This window comes from Pelobates fuscus, chromosome 3 (genome assembly GCF_036172605.1).
Source record: "Pelobates fuscus isolate aPelFus1 chromosome 3, aPelFus1.pri, whole genome shotgun sequence".
Lineage (NCBI taxonomy): Eukaryota > Metazoa > Chordata > Amphibia > Anura > Pelobatidae > Pelobates > Pelobates fuscus.
The window spans coordinates 328,069,366-328,084,258 of record NC_086319.1 but is presented as its reverse complement, the minus strand read 5'-3'; the positions used below and the strand labels follow the sequence as shown (position 1 = coordinate 328,084,258).

Here is a 14,893-nt window from a genome sequence, read left to right as displayed (position 1 = left end):
CGTTGTTACACGATTGGGTTTTGGGGTACGGGGGCTTGATTCCTGCCTTGCCTCATCAGGCCACGGCTCCACTCGACAACTCTTCATTCGTACTCGCTACCCGTAACATTCGTTTTGTTACTCACTACCTTGCTAATTTCACCCTCCTCTCTCCGTCTGCACAACACCTTCTTTCATCTCCTGTCAGGTTTATTTAGTTTCATCACGAGAATCTTCAGCACCCTCAGGGTCTATCGATACTGTTCTATCGGCTATATCTCTATAGTACTTCGCTGTACGGCACGTTATTTTCCTTCCCTCAACTTCAGTTCCTTTCCTCTTCTTTTTTCCTCCTTCCTCCCCCTTCGTTTCCTCTGTCTTTGTCTGGGAATCTCCGGGTACCTATCATTATCCACAACTTGGGTTACCAAACACGTTACGTTACCCCCTTATCAAGCCCCCGTCTAGGGTCAGAGAACTGGCTATCTAGGGTTAGGAGCTGGCCTTAGCTGTACAACGTAGCTGGTCCAGCGAGGCCAACTCCCCAATCTCAACACGGAGATTTTCGCCCCTCGGCCTAAATCATAGTTAGTGCCTCGCATTCACCCACCTATCGGGTTTATAGTTAGGGCCTCACCTGACACGGCCACACGTTTTTGGATCTTTACTGTCACCGAGAGGCCGCCACCCCGCCACCACGCTAGTGGCTCGAGCCCCACGCCCAAAACATAGGTAGAGCCTCTCACCAGCCGCTTGGCTACTAGCAGGGCCTCACTTGTCACGGGGTAGTGAGCTTTTCGCTTCGGCACTAGTTAGCCAGCCAGTTCTATTTTACTTAACCGTATTGTTGTTATTTGAGTTCATTGTTGTTGTCATGTTCTTTTTCAGGATGTCCTACATAGGCAACGTCGAACGAGGGATTGCAGCATTTTCGTGTCTTAGGACCGACTATCCAAGAGTCGCTCAGTCTCGTACCTCACCCAACTCACATCTCTCAAGCATAATCCGCATTTTAGCATCCCCTTCCGGTCACTCGGCTGTTGGGGCTCGACACAAGTTATCATCTAGAACATTATTCGTTTGCTCTAAGATTCATATAACAGAATCGTGACATTCTTCCAAAAATCAGTGGAGCATGACTTCCACAGGCATACTGATCACCCTGTAGTCTTTTCTACATTTTTTGCCACCTTTTATTCAAACCTTCATACGCACACGATCGCACTATTCCAAACTAACATACACGTTTATGACAAGCCTTTCAAACCATACCCCGTTTTTACACAAGATATCAAAAGATAATTGGTTTATCGCTCTACAGTAACGTTCATACACAGATGGGAATACCGGGCAGTATCAGACTCCCTAAAAACAGCATTCGCGCCACACAACCAGTTCTTAAATCTATGTGCCTGAAACCATACAAGGGTTCGGGAACCCTACAACTCCACGATCACAACTAATCAGACAGGTAAGTCATGTCTCCCCAAGGGAATGTAAGAAGGCACAAACACTACACCGCGTCACCTCAAACTCGAACCAGACAATCAAGACACCTGACCTACTAATCATTCCCTAACTACTTCTAAATACGATTCTACATTCACATTCCTGTCATTAGAGTAAGTAGGACCACTGGCTCCTATTTTTCACATCCATTCAATAAGCACGACATCCAGTAGCAGTACGCCGGAACAAACAATTAGAGGCACTAGGAATCGGCTATATTATACAGGAACATTCCCAATGCATGAGTAGAAAGACAACGGATTTTATATAGTGCTATAAGTGTGTTTTTCTGGCATTTCCTTTTGCCCTCTTTTTCAGGCCTACCCTCTACGTCGGTTCCGGCACACCACACCGACTTAATTCCAATCACAAGGTATTTCACTATACGATATTAACCGACCACAAGTTTTAAGGCCGTAAGGCCTGTATTTGTGGGAGGAGTTAGCGTTCCATATAAACGCTACTCCCCCCCCTTCCTACCTGCCGTACGCACGCTGTTCACCCCACCCACCTCTCCCTCTTATACAATTCATTCGGGGGGGCCCTCTTTTTCAGGCCTACCCTCTACGTCGGTTCCGGCACACCACACCGACTTAATTCCAATCACAAGGTATTTCACTATACGATATTAACCGACCACAAATATATATATATATTTTTTTTAATGAAAAGCTGCCATTTGATGTTGGCCTTCGTTGCGTATGTATGAATTGACATTCTTGAGTTTATTTATTAATGCTATAATTTTGTTGCTCGATTCTGCCCAGTAAGAAAAAATATTAACTATTGGGGTTATTTTTGTTTGTAATTTTAAGACCTGATGAATAATGCAATTCATTGAGAGCAGGTATACATCGGAACATGTCATGCCAATACATACAGCCAAAGGTGGTGTATACAGCTGAACAATGTCTCAGATTTATGAGGCAGAAGCAATGTTCCCAGAAGCAAGAATTAAATACAACAAAACACATAATGCTATGGTTGCCATGCTATCTGAGAGGTAGGCATAGAGTAAAATATTAGGCTAGTAAATGTTCCAACTCAACTCTCCAGAGGTTACATAGCATAAAAAATACAAAGAAACAAGTCCTGCGCTCAAACTCCCATTACTCCTGGGCGGCAGCAACTACCATAGTACACATCCCAAATACATATAGTAAAAACCAAAGAAAAAAGTTACTTGCGCTCTTTCCGTATCCCTATGTATTTTTAAACAAATGGAGGTTTTTAGCATTACGTAGAGTAAAGCTAAAACAAAGAACTGGATTGCAAGACCAACAATAATTTACCTAGGTGGTCCCTATGATGATCTGTTTGGTAAGAAATACCCATATTGTTAATAATACAAGGCAGATATGAGCACATAAAGGTCCACTAATAAAGCAATAATATAAAGGAGAAAAAATGTTTTGTAGACTTCTATTGACTCATGACATGGAGATTGGTGACATGTCAGCATGTGTCCCAAAACCCAGCTCAGACGATACTCTTTAGCATCAAAATGTAGTCCCATTTTAGTATAGCAGCCTGCAGGTATAATAAGTATAAAATGGTTGGATTCCCAATCAATGGGATCTATAGTGTGTCCCGAGAATCTAATGTAGGGGTTAACCCTTGGATACATAACAAAATATGAGAACTGGAGGTGGTCCCAAGCCCAAATAAGCTCAGGAGCACCAAGAATAGATTCTATGAGTCTACCCTTAATGGACAAAAAATAAAAAAACACCTTTATTATAGGGTATATAGTTTCCCCAGAAAAATAAAGGAAACTTATAAGTAATACTAACACATCTAGACAAACGTCCTAGACATAAGCTCTGTTAAGCAAGCCTTCAGTTAGCAAGCAGCAATATACTACAGGTTAAAAGTTGTTTTGGGGGGCAATTAGCCCCTCTCTAGACAGTACGTCATCGATACTCCGTTTAAGCTTACTACTTACAACCTGCTTTAAGGCTACGCTACAGAATTCCGTTTAGTGACCTATCCTAGATAGATAGCACGTCCTAGATATTATTTCTGTTAAGCAAGCCTTCATCATCCATTAGCAAGCAGCTATATTCTACAGGGTACAAGCATTTTGGGGCAACTAGCCTCCCTTTTAGGCAGTACGTCTTAGATACCTCGTTCAAGTTTACTACCTATAAGAAACGGCAGTATACCACATAGGACTTTGATGTTCCTGGGTATATATAACTGATATTTTGTTTGACTTCAATGTCTCAAACTATATATCAATTTGTAATCTTATACCAGACTAAGTAATTGCTCTATCTATAAAAGATATTCTTTATCCTCATTCCATATAGTGTTCCTAGTCTACATTATTATTAGTAGGTACAGTTTACCTCTCATATAGATTATATGGAGATTTAAAGGAACCTTTAGCTGTATGGTTACAAGGATTGAACTGCTCACTCCCATCTCATCTCCCCCACTTATTATTTATTATTCTTTATTAGATGTGTTAGTATTACTTATAAGTTTCCTTTATTTTTCTGGGGAACCTATATACCCTATAATAAAGGTGTTTTTTATTTTTTTGGTCCATTAAGGGTAGACTCATAGAATCTATTCTTGGTGCTCCTGAGCTTATTTGGGCTTGGGACCACCTCCAGTTCTCATATTCTGCAGGTATAATAGCCCAAATAAAGGAAGGTGGGGCTGGTGAGATAGGCATGGTGAGTTCTTTAGTGTCCCCCTTGAAGACGTGGGATAAGGTCACCAGGGTACGATGATGGGTTATACCATGTTGCTGCTGACACCCTATCCCAGCATGCCCCTGGGCAGGAGCAGGGTGTTCAGCGGTAATCTGTGGGGTGAATGGCTATTTCGCTCCCGCTGATCTGGATGTTGCAGCCATTGGTTCAGCATGTCTCAGAAGCCAGCAAATATTTTGTCTAGCTTGGAGCAAAGGTCACCTTGCTCCCACTGTAGTCAGTTAGGCATGTGGCATCTGCCTTTTTAGGTGAGATTTCTTGTCTGCTTAATCGTCATGGAGTTCTGGTGTAGTACAGCCCTCAGGGTGTGAACTGGGATCACCCACACTTGTCCAAAGGAGGGAGCTCTGGATTTACTCCGCCAGGATTTATCACTCCAGACCGGTAGACAGTCCGCATCTCCCACCTAAAACACTTATTAAGCAGGGCTTAGTGGAAGATGCTGCAAGAAACGCAGTAAGCAGCTGCCTCAAAGTTAACCAACCCAGTCGGCGATATGGTACATCACAGCCAGTTTCGTATAGAGAGCGAAAATAAGGGTGTAATCAAGCACTATTATAAGATTGTCTATTTTAGACAGTCCCATTTTTACCTTGAAAGATCTTTTATTGTTTGCTATAAATCATGTGCCACTATTTTCCTTGCGCATTAACAGCTTGAAACACTTCCTCCCCCGAACTTGAAGCAAGTGAGATCATGTGCGGGTTTCATGGAAATGAATACACTTTCCCAGTCTCTGCGCATGGACCAGTGTAAGTGATAGCTTATTTTATGTGCTGTCATACACAACTCTCAGAAGTAAAGATTCTATCTGCTTCTTACACACTACCTATGCTGTCACAGGATCTAAGCGTATCTTTTCTCTCACATATAGTACACACCAGTAGCAGGAGAGCATCTCTGACGGAGGATACAAATGTGGAAGACTCAAAGCAAACTCTGACGGTTTGTAGTGTTGATAGTCCAGTATTTGCAGTAGAGATTGATAAACATTTCGCATTCCAGGAGAGGCCCGGTTTAATTTTAAAACATAGAATGTCTTGGACTTTCTGTTTAAAGTATTCTTCCTGTTAATTTTTTATTTTTTTTTGGTGATGTATGGATAAGATATTCCACAGTTCCAGTATTTAATAAGTGTATAGTAGATCATTTACAGCTACACTGCTTTTATGGACTAGTTAGCATGGTCAATCAGCTATTTTGCTGTGTAATATGACTTCATTTCTCAACAGGATTGGCTAGAAGCTCACGTTTCTACTTCACACAAACCAAAGTAAGTGTAAAAATGTCCAGTGCACATTGTATATGAAAGCCTAAGTTATAATTGTTATTTTGCAGAAATTGTAGGTTAGTGTTTTATTTAATTTTTCTTCATACTTGCACCTGCATTTTCTCCAGTAAACAATACAATAGCATTTAAAAAGGTTGGGAAATGAGGTAATGCCATTTCCAGAACAGTGACTATTCCACTTTAATTCAACACACAGTTCAGAAAATTCTCACTGTACTTATCAGAATATTTTCATCTTAAAACGGTGCTCTACCAGAAACAACTGCACAAGGCCCTTATTTTAGTTTGTATACCAATATTTGCTTTGTTTTTAAAGGGAAGGCTTTTTTATCTCATAGAAATTAATCATTGTGTTTTTCTGTGCAGACTACCTGTAGAAGTAGACACATTAAAAGGTAAGTGATTTTCTCTTCTGAAAAAAAGATTTGGAATTAAAAGAAATATAAATGTGCTGATACAACTGGTTTGTACCTTGTACAGTACTAAGATACACAATAATGAGGCAAATTTTCAAATGGGGGAAAGTGTTGTGGCTCCAAACATACAGTACATAATGAGCAACACAATGGGTTTCCCAGTTCCTATTTTGCTATTCCATCCATACAGAATGACGTTTAATTTGTTTTAGGTATCGGATCTCCCTTTAAACCGATTGTGGATATTAATTACTGCTATTCAGGTGAGTTATTTCATGATTCAGAAGGACCCTGAAACATGCATGCTGCATTCGTCTGCTTTCAAGTCTTTAATGTTTTTTTTCCTTTCCCTTTTTTAGCTGTTGAGAGAAATAACTTGATGCGATTGTCACAGAGTATTCCCTTTACTCCAGTACCTGTAAAAGGTGAGATATATATATATATTTTACTAGATTCACAGTTTTTCTTTCATGCGCATATTGAAGCCTCAAGAGAAGTTAAATAAATAGGCTGCTCTTTTCCAGCTGGGGCTGAGTAAATCATACATTTTTACATTTCTCTTGCTTAATTTCCATTACATGGTCTCTATCTCTCATCTATCTCTCTGTGTATATTATATGTGCCCAAAACATGTTACTTTTACTGATTTCGTGAACAAATATGCTACAAAAAGCGGAATATGCGTTCTGTTATCGTTACAGGAGAACTGGTCGCTGTATATCGTTTGGAAGAAAGCTCCCCAAGCACCCTGAACAATAGTATGTCCTCTTGGTCACAAAAGGGACTGTCTGCCAAGATAGAGTTTCTTAGTAAAGAAGAGATGGGTGGAGGCCTGAGACGGGCTGTAAAAGTGGCATGTACGTGGTCTGAAAATGATCTCCTCAAAGCCGGTCATCTCTATATAATAAAGTCATTCCTCGCTGAAGTTGTCAACACATGGTCAGGGGTATACAAGGAAGACACAGTTCTTCATCTCTGCCTTAAAGTAAGTGAGCTAATGATTTAGCAGTTACACTAAGAGCACTCACTGCTCAGTTGAAAGCCTACACTGTATAAAAATGTTACCTTCTGGAAATTACTTATTGGCTATTCCAAAGATGGACTTAAAATAGGAGCAGTGAAGAACTGATAATTGGGTTCTAAATTTAGGAGGAAGTAGCGGAAAGGAACATTGTTTTTCAGTTACTTTGACAAGACAGTTGCAAAGTTTAGGCTAATGTGTGTAAGTGCTTTTTAATAACCCTGTATGCGTGCTGCATACATTGCCTTATTCATAACAATGACTGGGACCTCTCAATCTAGGTTTGTATGCTGTGAGGCAATGTGGGCAGAAGGTAGTTATGTTATAATATTCAGCACATGCCAGTGTTTAAGAAGTAACTAAATTCTATTTAATTCATTTTTCTACCCTTTTTGAGTCTGTTGCACACCAATAAATTAACACTTTCTCTTGGTTTTAGGAAATTCAACAACAGAGGGCAGCACAGAAAATGACCTATGCTTTCAATACTATGAAACCAAAATCAATTCCTTACTCCCCAAGGTAAAGATAAGATCTTATCACTGTATCAACTGTAGGCATTTAATTAAAATACAGTAACCGCTGCTATGGAAAGTTGCACAACATTCATAAGCCTTTTTGAATGGACAACATTTTTTCATGGTTTTTTTTATTCCCCCCTTATTCACAAGGTGGGAATACTCATTGCAATGTAAGCTTGCTGTTCTGATATCAATAAAGACGCAAGTTTGAATTCTTTTCTAAAATTGCACAAAGGGTCACTCCACTGCCAAAATACAAAATAAATTACTATTTAGTAGATATACCCCCAAGGAAAGCATGCATTCATTTAATTATGCATTGTTTCATGGGGGTTATATCGAGGGGAAAAAAGATTGCAAATCCTGCAGATCTTTTATCTGTGGATATTGTAGCCTTTGGAAGCCCTCCCTGTTTGATTTTTTGTTTGGTTTTTTTTCCCCTCACTCAGACTTTCAGACTTCCTAAAGTAGCTCAATGATTAGTTTTTGCAAGGCAGGTGTTCTGGGTAATTGCTGCCTCTTGAGTTAGTAACAGGATGGTTTGTCTGACAGCATGCGGGCACCCATGTAACACATAAAACACTTAGAAAATTATACTTGCTACTGTATGTGGACAATATGCAATAACTAAATGTATGCAGGAAACTCATGCAATTATTTATAGTTTACCAAAGCAAGAATGCAGAGCCACTGTTACAGCCCCTGTCTTGTGTCTTCATATAAAGTGGCAGTGTTTTTTGTTTTGACTAATAATGTAATTAAATATCCCGTTGTCCAATCACAGCTTCATTCCCTAGGTGATGCTTGATGTATCACTGGCTCACTACAGGTTGCTGCCTTTCTACGTAGATGGGGAAGCCTTTCTGCATGTAGCACACATACACCTATGCAAAAATGTTAAATTACTTAATTTTTGGTTGTGCTAAATATACATTTTGTGTTTTCATTATGCAGGTTCTTAGAAGTTTTCCTCTTATATTGTCACTCAGCTGGGCAGTGGTTTGCCATCGAGGAATGCATGACTGGAGAGTTTCGTAAATACAACAATAACAATGGGGATGAGATCATACCATGCAATATACTAGAGGAAACCATGCTGGCTTTTAGTCACTGGACATTTGAATATACAAGAGGGGAGCTTCTGGTACTGGATTTGCAAGGTTAGATTTTATTTAATTTCCTAGAACACGCATGAATAGGCACATACGTTTGCACAGGGAAACATGCATTTTTGTTGTTAGCCTTTTGTTTGCTTAAAGTGACGATCAATGCACCAACTAAACTTTAATGCATGAATTGGTTTTGGCCTCATTAAAGGAAGACTATATGGTCAGGAACACAAACATGCATTCCTGACGATATAGTGTTACTACCATCATGTAGCACCCCCTGATCCCGTTTTGCTTATCCATAGAAACTGCAATGTTTACATTGCAGTGCTAACAGTGAGACAGTAGAGGCAGTCTGAGTCTCTCAGACAGCGTCTTCAAATCCCCCATAGGAAAAGCATTGATTCATTACTTTCCTACGGGGAAGGCCTAATACTCTGCTCAGACATCAGAGGAGACAGAGCCTGTGCCGAGGGACCTCAGTGCTGGAATAAGGTAAGTGTTTTAATTTTTTTTTTTAAACCGAGGCGGGGGGTGGCGCGTTGGGAAACTATAGTGCTAGGAATACAGCTTTGTATTCGTAACATGAAAGTATTCTTTTAAGGCTGGCAAACAAATCTATATATCACAATGATCATTTGTTGTTTAAAATATCAATTTAAAAGAGCGATTTCCCATAAAGATTGAGTTGACTATTGCTCCTCTTTACCTTATGAATGATCAGTGATAAGGTTCAGTAGCTAAGTGAATCAACATCATCCGTTGGCCCACATAAATGGGGGAAAATAAAACAGTTCTGTATATCCATTGTGGCTTCTCCATTCTTTGCCGTCATACATTTTGAAGAAGCAAGCAAACTTTTGACGTATCTATACATTTACTGTCTGTTTTGCCATTAAAATGTATAGATCTTTACCTGAAAGTGAACTTGTCATTCACTTTGTTTTAATTAACGTAGCTTGAATGTGTATTTATAAGAAATGTGCAATATTTTTAAACCAAAGCTTAAATAGAAGAGAAAAACATATCAAAATGGATATCTTCAAATTAACGTAGGATCCACTACATGCGTCCGTAAAATAATTTGTTTTGGTTAGGATGGATCTCTCTGAGTGTTCAGTTGCTTTGCATAATGTAATGATGAAGATGTGATTGATTCCAATTTGTTCATATGTTCATTCAGTGTAAAACTACATTTTTAAAGTACAAAATATTAAATTTGTGTTTTTAAAGGTGTTGGTGAAAATTTAACTGACCCATCAGTCATCAAATCTGGAGAAAAGCGGTAAGTAAAACAAATATTACAATAATGTACTTGTATAACTGTTACATTCTCCAACAATCAAACTATTTTTTTTTTTTTTTTAGGTCATCAGATCTGGTGTTTGGACCAGCAAACCTGGGTGACGATGCCATTAAAAACTTCCGTGCTAAGCATCGATGTAATTCTTGTTGCCGGAAGCTTAAACTCCCAGGTGAGAGGCTAAATATGCTATTATTCGAGATTGTGAGTTCTAATGTTAAAATGAGTAATGGATAGTAGGTTAAAAAGGGAGAAGTGTAACAATTTATGTAAGGGATGCCCAATTGTAAAGATCTAGAAAACCTTTCAGAGTATAAAATTCCCTCCCTGAGGCATGCGTGGAAGTCTATTTCTTAAGTTTTTGAGAACTTTTATAGGCGCGTAATGTTATAAAAATTTTGTGCCAGACATATGACTTTGTAAAGGTGTTATTATAAGGAGAATTCTAATGATGTTGGGTCAAAGACTGAACAAAGAGCTATGTTCATAGTTTGCCATTAGGTGGCACTCAAGTTAAAGGTTTATTCCAACCCTTCTAACCTTTTTTTTTAAATTTGTTATTTCTAACGGTAATTATTCTTCTTTAGATCCTCTCTTCCATACACTAAAAATAATACAATAAGATTTATTTATTTTATTTAATTGCAATCCAGCTTTTGGCAAAGCACCCAGTACTGCTTTCCATGCCTACTTTCTGATGTCACGCCTGCTGTTAAGCAGTTCAATTAAAGGCTTCTCATAAAGAGGGTCAGAGCTCATGCGCACATGCTGTGAGCTGGCGAGGGGAGGGAGGAAGCATAAAAAAATTCAACTGTGGTTATAGTAAGACTTGAGGGCTGCAGGGGGTTGGGAGCAGGCACAAGCTTGTGGGGCAGAATCAAATTACATCTGTTGCCAGCACACAGTACATGCAAACGACAGACTTAAAATAGGCACAAACTTCACTTTGCAGTCTGGAACAGAGACCAGATTAAAGAAAAGCACCCTGAGACAGAACATAAAAATCAATTATAGCTGACCTCTAGAAAAGTATCCACAATGGAATGGTTCGGAGATCGGTTATATAATATAGACTCTCTTGTAGTTTACAATCAACGAAAAAAAGTGTATCTAAAGAAAAAAGAATTAATTTGCTGAGAGCTTTTGCCAATTTAATTGGTTTTCATTTTAAATGTACCGTACAGCCACTAAATATAGTACAATCCTAAACATGTGAAAGCTAAGTAAGACTCAATGAATCACAATTGATTAGTGCTACTAAATTTAGGAGTATCTTCACAGGATCACAGGATACCAACTGCTCTTTATTCAATCCATATTGTCTGTTTACTGAGCACTTTATTACTGCCCATAGTAAAATGTTGATCTGGTTTGATGTACCTGCCTCTTTTATATGGTAGCCACAATTGATTTCTCTTTATTTTGTTATTTTTATGTTTATTTAGGGTTTGAATATAACGTTTATAAACTATTATATTTTCTATTTTTGAAAACTTTCTATTATTCTATAAATTGATTTATGCTTTATATTTCCTTTCATTATATGTTTAAAAAAAAAAAAAAAATCAACAAATCCATGCAAAACTAGTTCTACCCTGAAACGGTAGCTGTAACCTGTTTTATCCTGAAATTGTAGCAGTGGATTTCAAAATGCTTCGCTGTGAACATTTTGGCTGGGGGTATGATTTGTAACAGTAATTGCTTATTCCTTACTTAACTCCTGCCCTCAACACAATCATTGCTGCAATTAAAAAAGCGGGTTTGAGGCACACCCGGTACATGCATTTCTAAGTAGTGTTGTGTTCCTTTTAAAGACCAAAATAGATACAAAATTCAGATTAGGGAACCGTGCACACACAAAAATTGTACAAGGCTACTTAAAATCACATATATTAGCAAACAAATATAGGGATTCAGTTACAGCACAAAGCCATATTGTGTTACGCCTACCACTGCGTTACAGTAACTTCATATCGGTGGATCCTACACTCATTTTTACATGTGAGATTAACCTGTTAACAACAGTATTTCCTGCTTAAACTCCTTCCAGAGACTCACCTCAATTAATTTCTTAGAGATACATTTTGGGAGCAAAGCAAGAAAAACCTCACAGCTCACTCGTTGCCCTCTTTCATTTTGCAATGCCTAAGGTGGCAAAATTCCTAGTCACCATAGCTACCTGGGATTTGTTGAGCCATGGGTTACAGTGTTTCTAGATAACATCCACAAAAGCTATGTGCAGATTAATTTAATTATTAATTATTGTCCACTCCATTATTAACTGTACATGCAAACATGTTTGATGCATGTGAGCCTACTTGGTTGGATAGTGCTGACACTTTTTTTTGTTTAGAATTCCTCCATTAATGCATTAATATGTGTTTCTTTGTTTTATATGTGCTTGCCCAGATTTGAAAAGGAACGACTACACTCCTGATAAAATCATATTCCCTCAGGATGAAAATACTGAATCATCAACAGATCCTGAGATTCCCACCAAAGAACCCAACAATTCTATTCGCTTGATGTTGTAGCCGTAAGGCTAACTCTTCATGACAATTCACATATCCTGACAGAGTTGGGTATATGGCACAAATGTGCACGCTGCTAGAAGTATTTTTCATTTTAATGTAAATGTTCTTTTTTCCCGTAAAGCCATGCCTGTATGTATAGCTACGGATTAATAAATAGGTCTGTGGTACAACACAGAAGTCTTCTGCAAGGGCATGGCAGTTGTGTTGCCTAAATGAAATAAGTTGTAACTTTTAACTGTGCATAGTGGCTATCTTTTTTTATACATTTCAATTTTAGCAGTTCATTATTAAAGCCATGATTGGCAGATTCATTATTGTACAAATGAAAGGAAAACCTTTTTAACTTCCTATAAATTGCCTTGTAAAGAGATAAATAAGTGCTTTTTCTTGTATATCTAAAAAAGCTTCAGAAGTTAGATCTTCCAAAGACCTCAAACTGTACAACTTGTATATCAAAAGAGAATGTAAACACTCTTGTACCAATTTTTCAATGTTTAAACTTCTGTACAAAAATCTCTATTGTTATGTGGTACCTAAATTATGGGACATTGCAATGCAACTTAGCCAATGAATTGTAATTTAATTATTCTTATTGTTTAGATGGATATGTCTGTAAGAATTTTTTTAATTTTTTTTTTTTTTAGAGGTACTAAATGCAAGTTTTAAATTACAGAACAAATCAAAACGTTCTATACATAAAATGCTGTAGTGTATCTTATAGATACAATACTTATAAAGGCACGAACAAAACTAGACATTAAAATTATGTTTTATGTCTCTGGGGAAAGGTGAACTATTATACTGTATACATTTTATATATCATTTAAATCTTAAAAAAAAAAAGAAAATAAATTTTATTCTTCGCAAATGTGTCCTTTCTTAATCTTGTTTAAATTGGAGCATCCCAACATAAGGATCCAGAAATAAAAACATAAAACATTTTTTAGATTTTTGTAATGTGCTTCTGTTCATCGCAGATACTCACTTTTTTTGTTTGTTTGTTTATCCTTTAATGGATCGCTGTGTTAAGTCTCTGAGATCAAATCTTAGAGAAAAGCTAAATATCTAAATTAATAAGGGAAATGGGCCTATAGTTGGTGACTAGTATCGGATCTTTCCCTGGCTTTAGAATAGGAGAGATACTGGACTCAATCATCTCTGAGGGAAACCCAGTATTTTTCCTAATTGAGTTAAACATTCTGCTTAGAAGTGGATTGATTACAGGATCCAGAATTTACAAAAAAAAATAGAGCTGTGAAGCCATCCGGCCCTGGCACCTTGCTTCTTTTAATTTCCTTTATTGCTAATGATATTTCTGATGTAGTAAAAGGGTGAATCAAACTCTCTAATTTTTTAGAGATAAGGATGGGAGGTGCAGGTCATTAAGAAATGATCTCATATCAACATTTTTAGCCATCAGATCTGGTAGATTACAAAGTGATTTATAATATTGGCTAAATGCCTTTCCTATCTGTGCTGGTGAAATTCAAATATTGCCATCAAATATTATTTGTTTTATTCTAGGTTGCTGATGATATATTTTTAGTTTGATGGTTAGTTCTTTTGCAGGCCTATTATTGTTGTAATACCAATACCGTCTTAGGCGTGATGGTGATTTCTCTGCATTTTTTTGTAATTTTTCTGTTATTTTACCCTGAATAATTTCTATATCCTCTGTAACGGTCGTTGTGGGAATAGCTTTATTCTGTCTTTCTAGTTTTGCCAGGGAAATATATAGTTTACCGATATCTCTACCTCCCTTTCTCTTCATCTAGGATCCCCTTTTTATCAGATATACTCTTAAAAAACATTTCAAAGTGCACCATAATGTACTATCTTAAACTTCCCAATTATCATTAAACTCCAAAAAGTTGTTGGCCTGTTTAATCAGTTCTTGTTTACTCTCTTCTGATTTTAATATAAGTTCATTCATTTTCCATTTAGAGCGAGAACCATATTGATTGTTGCCTTTACGAGTTAACGCTGGTGCATGTTCTGACCATGTGATGTTCCCTATCCTGGAGTTGTTAGTTGTCCCCAAAGTGGAGCCAAGCATCAGAAAAAAGTCAATTCTTGAATATGAACCGTGGGGGGATGAATAGAAAGAGTAATCTCTTTCCTCTGAACGATGTATCCTCTATACATCATCAAGATTACTTTTAAAAAGAGAATTTGAAAAAAATTGCTTTGAATCTAATATTTTCATATTTACGATATTTGATTAGCTCAACTGACCTATCTTTATCAGGATCACAGATACTATTTAGATCACCTCCTATTACCAATAAGCCTTTAGAAATTCTGTGATTTCAATAGAGTGATTTAAAAATTTGACGGAGTGTTCAGATGGTGCATATAAACTAACAAAAGTATACATAATGTTGTTAATGCGGCAAATCAAGATTATACATCTGCCTTCGTTATCAGTCATGATGTATATATTCAAATTGTATTTTACTAGAGACAATCACTGTAACCCCCGATTTA

At 37.6% G+C, this 14,893-nt stretch overlaps 1 protein-coding gene across 1 annotated transcript in view; it reads left to right on the top strand.

Annotated features, from left to right (window-relative positions):
- The window catches only part of LOC134603235 (transient receptor potential cation channel subfamily M member 7-like), an 81,219-nt gene extending 67,867 nt beyond the window's left edge, over positions 1-13,352 (top strand). Inside the window, exons 28-39 of the mRNA XM_063449009.1 lie at positions 4,867-4,963; positions 5,086-5,156; positions 5,444-5,484; positions 5,869-5,897; positions 6,131-6,181; positions 6,278-6,343; positions 6,620-6,903; positions 7,379-7,461; positions 8,415-8,620; positions 9,803-9,854; positions 9,938-10,044; positions 12,282-13,352. Of these exons, the coding sequence (XP_063305079.1) occupies positions 4,867-4,963; positions 5,086-5,156; positions 5,444-5,484; positions 5,869-5,897; positions 6,131-6,181; positions 6,278-6,343; positions 6,620-6,903; positions 7,379-7,461; positions 8,415-8,620; positions 9,803-9,854; positions 9,938-10,044; positions 12,282-12,406 (1,212 nt within the window). The 3' untranslated portion in view covers positions 12,407-13,352. The remainder of the gene's footprint in view (positions 1-4,866; positions 4,964-5,085; positions 5,157-5,443; positions 5,485-5,868; positions 5,898-6,130; positions 6,182-6,277; positions 6,344-6,619; positions 6,904-7,378; positions 7,462-8,414; positions 8,621-9,802; positions 9,855-9,937; positions 10,045-12,281) is intronic.
- Positions 13,353-14,893: the final 1,541 nt, after the last annotated feature.